This window comes from Leucopleurus acutus, assembly GCF_964270905.1.
Source record: "Leucopleurus acutus genome assembly, chromosome: 9".
NCBI lineage: Eukaryota > Metazoa > Chordata > Mammalia > Artiodactyla > Delphinidae > Leucopleurus > Leucopleurus acutus.
Genome location: NC_139144.1, coordinates 104,282,241 through 104,297,017, shown reverse-complemented (window position 1 = coordinate 104,297,017; position 14,777 = coordinate 104,282,241). Strand labels below are relative to the sequence as shown.

Sequence of the window (14,777 nt, the reverse complement as noted above, 5' to 3'; positions counted from 1 at the left end):
CACTGGCGAAAGCAGAAATTACTCAGATCACTTTATGGTAATTTAATGTCTCTGAATCTTCCTGTGCTATTTTTTATATAGCATCAAATACACTTAGGTTTTCTCACTTTGAATAATCACAACGTAAGGAACATGTAACAATATTTTTTGAGACATTCAAATATTAACAAAATCTTCAATACAGTTTCATATACAACTTCAACAAGACCCTATTAAACAGAACACTGTAAATATAACTAACAAGTGTTCCTACTACTACTACTACTACTATATATAAAACAGATAAACAACAAGGTCCTACTGTATAGCACAGAGAACTATATTCAATATCTTGTAATAATCTATAATGAAAAAGTATACATGTATAACTGAATCACTTTGCCATACACCAGAAACTAACACAACATTGTAAATCAACTATACTTCAATTTTAAAAAAAGAAAAATGTAATGTAAAAATAAATAAATGAAAGCCGTACAATAAATGATGTGAATTATACTTTTTTTAAAATGGTCACCTGTTAGAAACATGATTTCAGATTTGAGTTTTTCATGGTAGCATGGCCCACATTATCTAGCAGGTGAGTTTAAGATCATCTGGGTAGGCATCTAGAAAGAATGTACCAAGCCTGACTGATCAGATCACCTGGGAAGCTTCTGAAAATACACATTCCCAGGGCCTGTCCCAGAATCACAGAGAAGGAGCCTGGGCGTCCATATTTTAAACATCCCCTGCCCCTCCCCTGCCATGGTTCTGACGATCAACCAGCCCAGGAATCACTGACTAAACTGTACCACATGCGATCACCTGTGAATTTTTAGGTAACGCAAGCTCCCCATCCTCACGCTCACGTTCTAACAAAACCATCTACACCTACCACATTATCAGATAAAATGTACCTGTAATGTTGAAGTTTAATACTGGCTAGAGGCTCAGAAGAAAGGACTCAGATGTACCGAGTCTGTCTTATTTAGAATACTGTGTGTTTAAGTATTCTATGGAAAAAAAAATGTAGGAAATGCTTTTCAATGCAAATTATATATGTAATTAGGGTGTGATGAAAACAATCTAGTTGTGGGAAAAAAAAAAAAGGCTCAAAACAGAAATAGTTAATCCTTAGGAAGAGATCATGGGGGGGCGGGAATCTCTCAAACCAAAAGACAGTGAAAAACTAGAAGCATTCCTATTGAAGACAGAATGAAGCCAAGGAGACCCACCCACCATAACTCTCATTTAACATTGTTTTGGAAGAACCAGATAATACAAATCACAAAGAACTAAATAAAAGGAACAGTACTGGGAAAGAGGAGGCAAAATTTATTTGTAAATCATAATTACAGACCTGGAATATCAAAGGAAATTAAGTGAAAAACTAAAAGCAATAGGGAATTCAGCAAGATGGCCAGTTACTCAATGAAGAGGCAAAGATCAGCAACTTTCCTACCAGTAACAAGTGAGACTATACACTGGATAAAAAGATCCTATTCACAATGGCAACAACACAGAAAAATATTACCCTTGAGAATAAACCATATGATGTGAAGAACTCTCCATATACAAGGAGACAAACAGAGACACACCTTATTCATACAGGAGGAGTCAAGAGTTTTAAAAGAAACATCACATATCACTAAATTCACCTATAAATTTAATGCAAAAGCATTCAAAATCTGGGCAAATACGGAAGAAGGTGGTAGTAAATTATACATGGGTGTTATTAAAAGGCTGAAGTGTCATTACAAAGAGAAGTTTCACATTACCTATCAACATTATAAATGCATATACCATATTATCCAAATAGTTTTAAATGCATACACACCCTACTGTCCAAATAGCACATTTCTAGGTATTTACCCCACAGAAGCACTTTTACATGTATGAAAAGATATGCACAAAAAATGTTCTCTACAGCATTATAACAGCAAAACAACGAAAAAACTGTAAACACTCAAATGCCATAAACAGAGGATAAACTATATTGCAATCATTCAATAAAATGCAACACAACCAACAAAAATGAAGCAGACTTATGTTACTGGCCATATATAGGTATAATTTGAAAACAGTTGTGCTAAAAAACCAATCGGTCAACAATGAAACCAAAGAGGAAATTAAAAGATACCTTGAGACAAATGCCAGTGAAAACACAATCTTACACAATCTATGGGATGCAGCAAAAGCAGTTCCCAGAGGGAAGTTCATAGTAAAAATAGTTGCAAAACAGTGTATTTTCATATTGTGAGGGAGTTAATGGGGCCCACAGTGCTGGGTTCAAAGCATAGCACTAGCTCTGTGACTTTAATCCCTCCTATTTTAGTTGCTTCATTGGTACAAGGTGAGTAATAACAATCCCTACTTCAATGTTAAACATTACCATTTCTGGAAAATACCTCCTAATTCAAAAAGTAAAAGGATCTCACAGTCAATAATTTTATTTTACTACTGAATGTTATCTGATGTGTAGTCATGATCTGTATTTCTTCCATGAATTGTCCTTGATAATTTTTCTACTAGACTTTTGGATCTTATCAATTTGTGTAAACTCTTACATACTGAGGATATTAATGCTTGCTCATATATATTACTAATTTTTCTGAGTTTGTTGTTTACCTTCAGTTATACATTTTCTGAAATATAATTGTTTAGGGGCTTCCCTGGTGGCGCAGTGGTTGAGAGTCCGCCTGCCGATGCAGGGGACACGGGTTCATGCCCCGGTCCGGGAAGATCCCACATGCCACGGGGCGGCTGGGCCCGTGAGCCATGGCCACTGAGCCTGCGCATCTGGAGCCTGTGCTCCACAACGGGAGAGGCCACAACAGTGAGAGGCCCACGTACCACAAAAAAATATATATATCTATATATATATATAATTGTTTCAACAATTTAGGTGATCAAATCTGCCAGTTATTTTCCTGAATAATTTCCTTTGCAGTTTCTACCTTGAAAGTCTTTCCCTATACTAAAATTCTGTATCATTTCTCTTCCAGTTCTGTGTACATCTGATATACCTGATACATGAAGAGACACATCAATCAGATTTTCCCAAACATGTGTACATAAGGAATTAAGATCAACAACTTTTATATTAAAAGGCTTTGATTTTTGGTTTGTTTATTTGAACACCATCTTCCCAGAGGATAGCCAGCATGATGGGGGCAAGCACCATTCTCAAAAATACATAAACTAAGCTTACAGACTGCCAGCCATATTCTCAAACTCAGTGCCACCTTCCACACATCCCCTGACCTGAGACCTTCTCTCATACGGAAATCAGGACAGACAGAAGATACGGAAACAGATCAATAGCTGCATAAAGCAAGACCAAGAGTTACAACTCTGCCTGTTAACCAAATATGTTCTCATAGTTCAAACTTCCAAACACTCTAAAAAGGTACCTATAAAAAGTCTCACTCTCACTCCTACACCCATCTACCTCATTTCGCCTTCCATCCTATTCTCATGTATCCTCCAATGTCTCTTTCTGTAAATAAAGTATATCCTTATTTGCCCCAAACATTTTAAAAGGTCCTTGTGCAAAACTTCTTTCGCTCCTCTTGTTAAAGGCCCCTCTGCCCACAGCAGTAACTGCCTGCAGTGAGGAGGATTAATCTGACTACCGTCAACTCAACATACTTATATATATCCCGCCTACAACCATGTGTCTAGAGCAGAAGGTGACAATGTAAGCTCGATTAATTTATGTTTGAAAGTGGAAATGTCACATTTTAAAACAATGTTTTTGAAACTGTATCCTGCAGGGAGGTTTTTTTGATTGAGACCTCTTATGAGGTCCAGTCTCAAACGCCCAACTTCAACCAGAATAGCTCTACCCCCTCCTAAGATGTTTTCAGTTTTTAAAAAAGTGACTACACTGACTCAGAATATGATTTTTTTTTTTGTTTTTGCAGTATGCGGGCCTCTCACTGTTGTGGCCTCTCCCGTTGCAGAGCACAGGCTCCAGACGCACAGGCTCACAGCAGCCATGGCTCACAGGCCTAGCCGCCACGCGGCATGTGGGATCTTCCCGGACCGGGGCACGAACCCGTGTCCCCTGCATCAGCAGGCGGACTCTCAGCCACTGAGCCACCAGGGAAGCCCCAGAATATGATTTTGATAAAACTAAAATTGCTCCCAGATCCTAATGATAGAGTTCTAAATAATATACGCTCCCCACACTGTACACTGTATATTAACACATGATCGAGTTCTTCAAACGTTTCTTGGGTTGTCTGTCATACAGAAAAGGGTAGTCTTTGTTTATAGGACACAGTTAAACATGTAAGTTCAAATTTATTAATTATTTTACCTAAATCCAATATCCTTTCTTTTCTTTTTCTCTATTTGATCTGTAAATTTTACATTACCCTATATACCTGTCCATTTCTTCTTCTACAGCAGCATTCTTTGCCCTATGGCTAGTAAATATAAGGTCATGATGTGTGGCCTCCTTGTGGGTTTGGCGCATTATCAAGTGAACCCTGACTTCCAAGGTAAAACAGTGGACTAAACATGATCTAATTTCACTCTGTCCCGAAGCCCCACTAAAACCAAAGCAAAATGATTTTTTTAAGATATATAAACCACAACAATAGGGAGAAAAGAAGAGGAGGTAACAGCAAAATTCTGGCCCTGGATAGCAGAGGACCAGTAGTAAGTGGCTTTGGAGGTATATAAAATCCAGCAGTGGGCACAGCTGAGAACCAGCCCAACACACCCCGGACCCCGAAAAGCCCCGGAATGGGTGGCTGCACAGGCACCTGTGGAACCAGGACTGAAGGGCCCAAAACATGAAGCTGAGGTGATACTGCTCCCTCCCGCCCCACACCTCAGGGTGACCACCCTTCCCTGATCCCCGCATTCCCACAAGCAGACTCTAGAGAGTGTAATGCCAAGGGCCTTTGGACTCCCAAGTCACCTGGCCTGGGCGAGTCCGGGAACCATTCTGAAAAGAAAGGGGTTACCTGACTGAATACAGAAAAAAGCTGACGGCTCAGAGGCCCTCTCCCACGCCCTTCTCTGCCCCCAACTCAGCTCTCACACACAACACAAGCACCCAGACCCCACCCTCCAAGCAGATGATCAGAAGTATATCCTCTGGGGAAAATGACCAGCTCAAAAGGAAAGAGCCAAAGACCATAAGACCAGGAGATTTCCCAACAAACAACCCACCTATATCACCCCTGGTGAAGTTCAAAATCAGTAAGTCAAATCTACACACGCAGGCACTCAATAAGGCAGCAGTAACTTTCACAAAGCAAGAAGAAATAAACAAGAAACACACTAGTGATAGGAGCACTTAACACACCATTCTCAGTTAAAGAGTAAGTGGACAAAAAACTGGAAGACCTAAATAACATCATTAATAAGACAGCTCATACAGATATACACTGAACTCCTATCATACCAATAGGGAATATTCCTCTTTCCAAGAACATACAGAACATTCACAAAATTGACCATACCTTAGACAGTGAAGTCTAAAGAACAGAATATAAACAGCACTCTGACCATAATGTAATAAAACTAGAATTAAAAACAAAAAGGCCATTTTACCTGAAATTTTTAAAACATACTAGTATAGAAATATTGAGTTAAGAGAGAAATTCAAAAGAAAAATACAGAAATGTCTTGAAAACGATAATGAGAAACTATACCCAAATCCCTGTACGTAAGGAATACATGTAGTTAAAGACATAACAGCCAAAATTAAATACTTTTTCAATATAAAGGGAAAATTAAAATGAATTTAATATCCAACTCAAAAACAAAAAAAAAATAGGAAGGCAGAAGAAAGAAATAAAAGTAGAAATGAATAAAAAAACAGAAAAATAGGGCTTCCCTGGTGGCGCAGTGGTTGAGAGTCCGCCTGCCAGTGCAGAAGATGCAGGTTCGTGCCCTGGTCCGGGAAGATCCCACATGCCGCGGAGCGGCTGGGCCCGTAAGCCATGGCCACTGAGCCTGCGCGTCCGGAGCCTGTGCTCCGCAGCGGGAGAGGCCACGGCAGTGAGAGGCCCGCGTACCGCAAAAAAAAAAACAGAAAAATAACAGAACTAATAAATAAACCCCAAAGCTTATCTTTTAAAAAAAAAAAGATCCACAAAATAGGCACATCATTAGGTAAGCCATGAAGAAAAAAGGATGGGGCTTCCCTGGTGGCGCAGCGGTTGAGAGTTCGCCTGCCGATGCAGGGGACACGGGTTCGTGCCCCGGTCCGGGAAGATCCCACGTGCCGCGGAGCGGCTGGGCCCGTGAGCCATGGCCGCTGAGCCTGCGCGTCTGGAGCCTGTGCTCCGCAACGGGAGAGGCCACAACAGCGAGAGGCCCGCGTACCGCAAAAAAAAAAAAAAAAAAAAGAAAGAAAAAAGGATGAAAACAAAATAAATTTGAGCAACAAAGGGAAAAATAGCCATAAAAACAAAGATGTTTTAAAGTCATGAGACTAGTACATACATAAATTTGAAAAATCTAGATGAAATAGCATTTTTCTTTAGACAAATACAACATACCAAAATTGATTCCACTCGAGGTAGGAAGTCTAACCAGCCTTAGAAGAAATGTAAAGGGCAGCAGGACTCTCCTCTCAAGAAAGCACTAAGCTCAGACAGTTTCACTGGGGAATTCTACCAGGACTTTAAAACTCGGATAATCCCAAAATTACTTAAGCTATTCCAGAGCACAGAAAAAGAAAGAAAACTTAATTTGTTTTATGAAGAGAGTGTAACACTGATCCCGAAATCTGACAAAGAATGCACCAGAAAACTAAACTATAATTCATACTAATACTGACATGAAAATCTAAATAAAATATTAACAGAATCTACCTACACATCAAAAAATGATGCAGCATGATCAAGTGGGGATTATTACAGAATGCAAGCGTGGTTCAATATTAGGAAATCCACCGTATTAACTAGCTAAGGAAGAAAACCACATGTTCCATTTATTATAAAGAAATCATACACCATGCAACACTCATTCATGTTATAACATTCCAAAGTATAGCAGTTGACAGATACTTTCTTAACATATTTGTATAACTTTCTTAACATATATTTGTATACGTGTGTAAGTATGTACATACACACAGCAGCCCAAAAGCCAGCATCTTACTTATTTTAGAAACACCAGAAACTATTCCACTAAAGTAAGGAACAAAAGGATAATGCCCACTAACTCCACTCCTATTTAACATTATTTGGAGGCAATGGCCACTGCAGTATGTCAAAATAAAGAAAAGAAAAGGCAATCAGAGCTCCTAAAAACAGAAAGGAAGAGGGAAAGCAATCTCTATTTGCCAATGACAAAATTCTGTATCTGGAAAACCCTAAAGATCAAGGGAAAAATTCATACAAACAATAAGAGCATTTTGTAAAGTAGCAGATTATAAAATTAACACAAATACAGTTTATGCTGAACACCTGCCTTCCTTCTGGGACTCTGGGATTCTGGTCTGTGCTAGGCAGGAGGTGCCATGACCAGCCCCAATAAAAACTCTGGGCACTGAGAAAGGATTCCGGATGCTTGCGCCTGGTTTCCTCCAGACTCTGCCTCATGTGCCTTTTTCCTTGGCTGTTCTTGCTTTTACCTTTTCATTACCATCCTGTGCTTAGCAAATCCTGTTTCCTGTTCCTAGCAAATCAATGAACCTGCGGGTGGTCTGTGGGACCCTCACCACACCCCAATCCATAAAGAGCTTCTAAAAATAAAGAAGCAAAAGACTTAAAAACCCACAGAAAAACTGGCTAGAGAAACGAAGAGACAGAAAACAGCAACGCAAATGCCTCTTAACCATACAAAAAGATGCTCATCTTCCCACATAATAATACAAGAAATTCAAATTATAAGTACAATAAGATATCATTTCCTACCTTCTAGATTGGTAAAAAAAAATTTAATTTGGCAATTACTCTGCTGGTGAGTCTGTAAGAAGCCGTAGGCACTCTCACACGTTGCTGGTGAAGACACACACTACTGAGTGGGATTTGACACTGTCTAGCAAAATTACACATGCACTTACCCTTTGACCCAGAAATCCCACTTCTAGAAACCTATCTCAGAGATGCTCCAGAAAAAATGCAAAAAGACAAATGCACTGCACTGGCTACGTTGCAGTCTTTTGGTAATAACAAAATGCTCAAAAAATGACGGGGACATGTCTAAAGAACTCCAGAAACAGCCTGAATGAGCTTCTGCTGGCCACATCTGGACAATTTAAGCATCAAAACAAATAATGGCAATAAGAAATCATAATCCATTGAATACAGTAAGAATGACATAAATAACTCTTTGAACAAGATAATAACCCATACAGACGATAAATAAATAAATGGGAGCCACAGAAAAGTGCATCCTTATAGTAAAATGTTAACTAATAAATGTACAAGATACTGAAGTTTAAAAAAAAAAAACCACAATATTGCAACCATCACTGTAATAATCCATTAGAAGAAGAATCACCACCAATGGATACTAAAACTAATGGCTGAAAGTTTAAGGAAGAACAGGGCATTTGCATAATCTCATAATATCTCTCCACAAATGACATTACAAAGGGGAAAACAGTAACCGTACAATGAAGAAATCTAGTCGACACCACCGTATCCAAATAATCCAAATGAATGTCATCAACTGTCTTCAGCCTTCTGATGGGATGAGTAAGTTCTGGGGAGCTAATGGGCAACACAGTGATTATAGTTCATAATAATGTTTTATACTTGAAAGTTGCCAAGACAAGTGGATCTTAAATATCCTCCCCACAAAAAAAAAAAAGGTAATTATGTGACGGGATGGAGGTGTTAGTATCGTAATGTGATAATCATTTTGCAATATATAAATGTACCAAATCAACACGTTGTAACCTTAAACTTATGCAATGTTGTGTGTCAAGTACATCTCAATAAAGCTGGAGGGGAAAAGCCTTCTGATGTGATGCACTGAGAAGCTTTGACATCACTTCTGTGGTACTCCTGACAAAAATACACACCCTGTATCTGTCAGAAAGAAACACCAGACAAGCCTAAATTGAGGAACATGATCCATAACAACTGACTGTCAAAAATGTCGCTGTCCTGAAAAACAGAAAAAGGCTAAGGAACTGGTCCAGCGAAATGAGACTAAAAAGACACGATGACAGGCAAACACAGTGTACGGTGCCGGATGAGGGCAGAGAGCTGCACGTCCAGAGACATAATGGGACCATTCATGGGATCCAGACTTAGTAGACAACTCTACTGCATAAACGTTAAATTTTCTGATTTTGATCACTGGTCTGTGACTATATGAGAGGAGGTCTTTGTTTTCATAAAGGATACACTGAAGTATCTTGGTATAAAACAGCACGATGTCTGCGACTTACAAACAGTTCAGAAAACAATAATGTGTATAGTATATAGAGAACAATAAAGCAAATGTTAATAGTTGGTAAACTGGATAGAGACTATACAGCCGGCTTTCTGGTACTCTTATTGCAGCTTTTCAGTAGATCTGACAGTTTTCAAAGTAAGTTTAAAAATATAAAAATCTTCAAAAATACGAAAAGTTCAGTTAAGAGAATAACACTATAGTTTTTGTGGGATATTCTCTGAACACTAAGCAGCCTAGTAATTCACTTAAGTAAATGAAGCCTCATCTCCGGAGCAGGCAGAGCCGTGGTCCATATTATCGCGGCTCCCAGCTCACCTGTGCTCACTGAGCTGGTCTCAGGGCTCATTAGAGGAGGCCAGGCTCCCAGGATGAAATTTATTTGCAATTAAAAAATACTATTTAGTACACTGTCTACTCAATCATTAAGGTCCACTATGTATAATTCAGTGTGAATTTTTCTGTTAGAATTTAGTACTAGGAAAAGTTTTTTCACCTGAGAAACAGGTATTTCTCTTCCTTCCCGATGACAGGAATTACATAACTGATGATGACCCTCTTATAATTTTGTCAGACAGGAAAACTAAGGCCAAATGTGAGGCCGGTCGGCTGCACCACTGGTCTACAGTTTAGGGTGATGCCCCAGGCCCATTCTTTTCCTTGGTCCTAGTTATTTTTAATCTGCATTTTACCCTTTTTATTGTATTCTGAGGTAAAAGTCAATCCAAAAACCACTTAGCTCTATGGGAAATAGAAGAGCTACTAACAAGCTTAAATAAATTTAGGCTCTTCCACGCTGCTCCATCTGGCCACACACTGGACACTGGAAATTTATAATTAACCACTGTTGTTTCCACAACAGAACATGTCCATGTGAAACCCACTGGGAAGATTCCAGGCCACTGTTTCTAAGTCCTGACACCAAAGCCTACGACGGCCTGAAGACAATAACATAACTGGGCCATAAAACAAAGATTCTGAAGTTACATCTCCAAGTGAGATACCATCTACCTCAAAAGGTCAAAACTGAGCACCACATTTTAGATATTTACAGCAAGAATGATGAGTAAGGTCCCCAGCTTACTATTAGTAGAGGTATGACAAACCCTGTGGGCACATGTTACTGCTTCTGCCAAGAAATGCTTTGCATTTCAATAGTTTTACAAGACCAAAACCACAAAAACAAAAAATCTCACGTGCAAATGTGAGAAGGAAAAATTCTTTTTACCTGCTTCCTGCACTCTTGATACAAACAGACCTCAGGTGGGTGTGGGGTGAACACCAGTTCCTGGGAGGAGGGGTTGAATAAGGAAGCCAACAACTGGGCGGGGGGTTAATATCAATACTGGTTTGGGCTTGGGTTTTGGATAGCAAAACAACTTCTAAAATAAAGAGCCCTGGAACTTCTGGTACAAATGTGTATTTCAAAAAGGAAAATTAGTACAAGCAAAGAGGCAGTTTTTTTCCAGCCTGTAACCACCACCGGTGGCTTCAGCAGCAAAAGGAAAGAACGATCCGTAGGAGACGGACTGAAGCAAATTAAAGAAGACACCCCTACAAGGTTGTCAAGGAAACTAAACCACGTGCGTTTCTCTACAGAAAAGAATCAAGGCTAAGGTGAACATACCATGGAATATTTTGTGGAAAAAATGATTAAAACCCCATCTTGAAAGATCTTTAAGGCGCTAAATTTACTTCCAGGCTACTTTATTAGGTACTTCACCTACACTGCAAGCGGGCAAGCTTGAATTTCTAGACCACCAGCTAGACGGATTCGGTGAGCACCTTCCTAAAACCAGCGAAGCGGGGGCCACTGAAAGAAAGTACAGGAAATTTCCTAAGGTCTCTTTTGCATATCCCAACAACATCAAAAGAAACAATCACACTCCAAAAGTAATGCGAAATAAAAACTATACCACGAACAGGCTTTCCCAAATTTAGACTTTCTGTTTTTCAAAATGGAGTCTTTTTGGGGTTTTTTTTTAAGTGAAAAGGCAACTATGCAAACTAAAGCAAGAGCTTAGCCCGAGAGAACCATTCACTCCTGGAAGAGAGCAGAGTAGGCTGCAAAAAAAGGCGTCAACTTGGTAGATGAATATAAAAACCTCCACAAGTGAGAATCATGAGCAAGGTGAAATGGCATGCGTTTGCGAACCCAAAACGAGGGCCCCTTTTAAGAACGTGAAAAGGTAGGGGCACCGTCAGGCAGGCAGAAGGCAAGTGACGGCAGCGGGGTCTGCAGCCGCCTGCCTGAAACCTGGCATCCCGGGAGGCCCCGGCCGAGCGCGGAGAGAGGAGGCGGGAGGCGAGGCGAGCCGGCCCGACTCCTCCCCTCGGTCCTCTTCGCATCAAGGGGAACGAGCTCCGCGCGTGGCCCTCGCGGGCGTGGAGGAGAGGAGCGGGGCGCGGAGACGGGCCGGCCCCCCGAACCTGCCCAGCTGTAGGCCGAGACCCGGACCCCGGGCGGAGCGCCTCCAGGTGAGAGAGGGGGCGGGCCGTGGGCAGGTGCTCGGCGCCGGGGCTAGAGCGGGGCCGCGCTGGAGCGGGGTGGGCGCCCGCAGCTCTTACCCGGTGCCGCAGTCCACCACGCAGGGAGGCAGGGAGCCCGCCATGCTCGGCACGCGCGCCGCTCCGTCCACGCCGGCTGCCCGGGAGGTCCCGCCGCTGTCCGCTTGCCGCGCTAACCCCACGCCGCCCGCTCCCGGGAGCCTCCGCAGCGCCTCTGCCGGGAGCCCGGATGCTCTCCTCAGCCCACGTGACGCCTCTCCTGACTGACCAATCACGGCGCGGGCACGCCCCGTGTCCCCCCCCGTCCCCGCCCCCTGTCCGCCATCTTTAGTGCTGGCGGCGGAGCCTCGTTGCCGATACGTCCAATCTTGCTGCTGGAGAGCCTGCGGGCTATTTTTAACTGACTTACGGTGAACGTGACCCCGTTTCCGAAGGCTGACTCCTTCTCATCCTTTAAGTCTCCGCCTAAATGTCACCTTCTTAGATTAGTTGTCTGTGATCACCCACTAGGTGCCCTCCCTGCACCTTACTCTCTTATCTCAACAATCTATTGCTTTCATTCACAACATTTGGAGCAAATTTATATTTTTATTTGTAGTCTGTCCTCCCATTGGAATATAAACTCCGCTAGGATAGGGCTCCTGAATATCTTAGCATTGATCACCGGATGCTTAGCACAGTATTTGGTGCATTCATGGGAGGCACCCAAATGTTTTTTGAATGAATAAAGAAAAAAATTGCCGTTAGAATTCTTATACCTACCAGAACACTGCATGCCTTCCTCTATAAAAGAAAAACCTATAAAACAAACGCATGGTCAGCCTTTAGGAATGAATGACCTTAGATTGGGTTGACACTACCCCAAGATCATTATGAAAAATGTTTTCAAGTATCAAAGATGGGATGATGTCCAAAAGTTCTTACTGGAACCCTGGGATCAAAGTAGGCAACCACTCACTTACCGACTATGTTATAAAGGTACTGAAAGTCCCACTTCCTTCCTCCTCCCTCCCTATAATAAATTCCTGACATTATTTTTTAGGAGCTTTCTGGAGACATAGTTCCATGTAGTTTAACTGGTATTAAAAGCACGTGGGTTTTTTTCTTGTTTTTTGTTTTTTTGGAGGGTCTTGCCAGACGGCTTGTGGAATCTTAGTTCCCCCGACCAGGGATGGAACCCATGTCCCGTGCAGTGGAAGTGTGGAGTCCTACCACTGGACCAGCAGCTTTTAAATCCCTTAAAAGCACTTTTAAACTGCTTTTTCCCTAGGAAAAGTAGTAGATTAGTTGGTCATGCTAGGTAACCCATGATCATTCCTTTTTTTTTTTTTAACCTATTCAGTTCAAATAAGAGCCAGATCTAGAAATTTTTTAAGGGAACTAGAAAGAAAAGTAGAAGGTGGGAGGAAAAGGAAAGGTCAGGAGTGTGGAGGAATCCCAGTATAGGACCCAGAGGCTGGGGGCAAAGGCTCACTCCTTTGTATTTTGCCAAAGCCCTGCCCAGCCCCACTTTTCCATGGCCGTCATCAGAATGTTGTAAACTCTAGACTGCAGACTGCCAGCACTGCCACGTCTTTCATTCTCTCAATACATATTTATCAAGTGCCTACTATGAGACAGGCCTTGTATTAGATTGGGTATGAAACAGTAAGTGGGACATTTACAGTCTCTGCCCCCAAGACTTTAGAGTCTAGTGAGAGATAGCAACAGTAAACAGGCAGTTGCAATACAGTGTAATCCAAGTTGGCGCAAGTCCAGGGTGACCAGAAAGCCATTAACAGGGCACCTAAACCTGTCTTGGGAGTCAATGAAATCTTCTCAAAGCAATGGTGTCTAAGCTGAAAACCAGAAGGTGGGTGGAGAAGAGCTTGATGGTGGAGAGGGTGGGGTGGGAGAATGTTTCTGGGATGGGAAACACATACAAAGGCCTGGAGGACCTCAAGACTCATATATGGGCCCGTCCCCTTCACCAGGGAAGAAGCCTTAATGGAATTTGGAACTGGCTCGTAATAAAGGATGTGCCTTTTTGGGGAGTGTCCCTTTTGCATAGGACTTATTGGAAATGGTGACCATGGCCAGTAGCTGGTAGTAAACAAAAGACTTCCTGACTTCAATTATTTCCTCTAGACACCACTAACCCTTGATGTATGAGTTAAGGTGTTTTCCCTTAAGATGGCACAGGAAATAGCAAATTTTATTATTTCATATAATAGAAAATCCAGAAATCCCAGGATAATTCAACCATTCCATGACATCACTGTGGGCCTGTACATTCTGTTCTACCAGACTCTGCAGATTGGCCTTGGTGCTCAGACAGATCCCCTTGCTGTTGTGGAAATGGGTATAGCCGCTCCATCCACCATAACTGTAATGGGCAAAGACAGAGGGAGAAATGCCCCATCTTGGCTCTTTTCTAAGAAGGAGAGGGAGGAAGGTGTCCCTAGAAGTCCCTAGCTGCTTTCTCTCATTTCATTATCCAGCTCCATGAGTTTCCCAGGGCTACTGTAACAAAGTACCACAAACTGGGCAGCCTAAAACAACAGACATTTATTATCTCACAGTACAGTAGAAGGTCAAAATCAAGATGTCAGCAGGGAGCTTCCCTGGTGCTGCAGTGGTTAAGAATGTGCCTGCCAATGCAGGGGACACGGGTTCGAGCCCTGGTCCAGGAAGATTCCACATGCCGCAGAACAACCAAGCCCATGCACCACAACTACTGAGCCTGTGCTCCAGAGCCCACGAGCCACAACTACTGAGCTTGAACACCACAACTACTGAAGCCCGTGTGCCTAGAGCCCATGCTCCGCAACAGGAGAAGCCTCCGCAGTGAGAAGCCCGCACACAGCAACGGAGAGTAGCTCCCGCTTGCCGCAACTAGAGAAAGCCCGCGCACAGCAACGAAGACCCAA

General features: G+C 42.1%; 1 protein-coding gene across 3 annotated transcripts in view; it reads right to left on the bottom strand.

The window, feature by feature from the left end:
* ACTR3B (actin related protein 3B) overlaps window positions 1–12,060 on the bottom strand; it is a 105,436-nt gene extending 93,376 nt beyond the window's left edge. For all 3 annotated transcript variants that reach the window (XM_082846717.1, XM_082846718.1, XM_082846719.1), the window contains exon 1: window positions 11,929–12,060. In XM_082846717.1, the coding sequence (XP_082702843.1) occupies window positions 11,929–11,972 (44 nt within the window). In that variant the 5' untranslated portion in view covers window positions 11,973–12,060. The remainder of the gene's footprint in view (window positions 1–11,928) is intronic.
* Window positions 12,061–14,777: the final 2,717 nt, after the last annotated feature.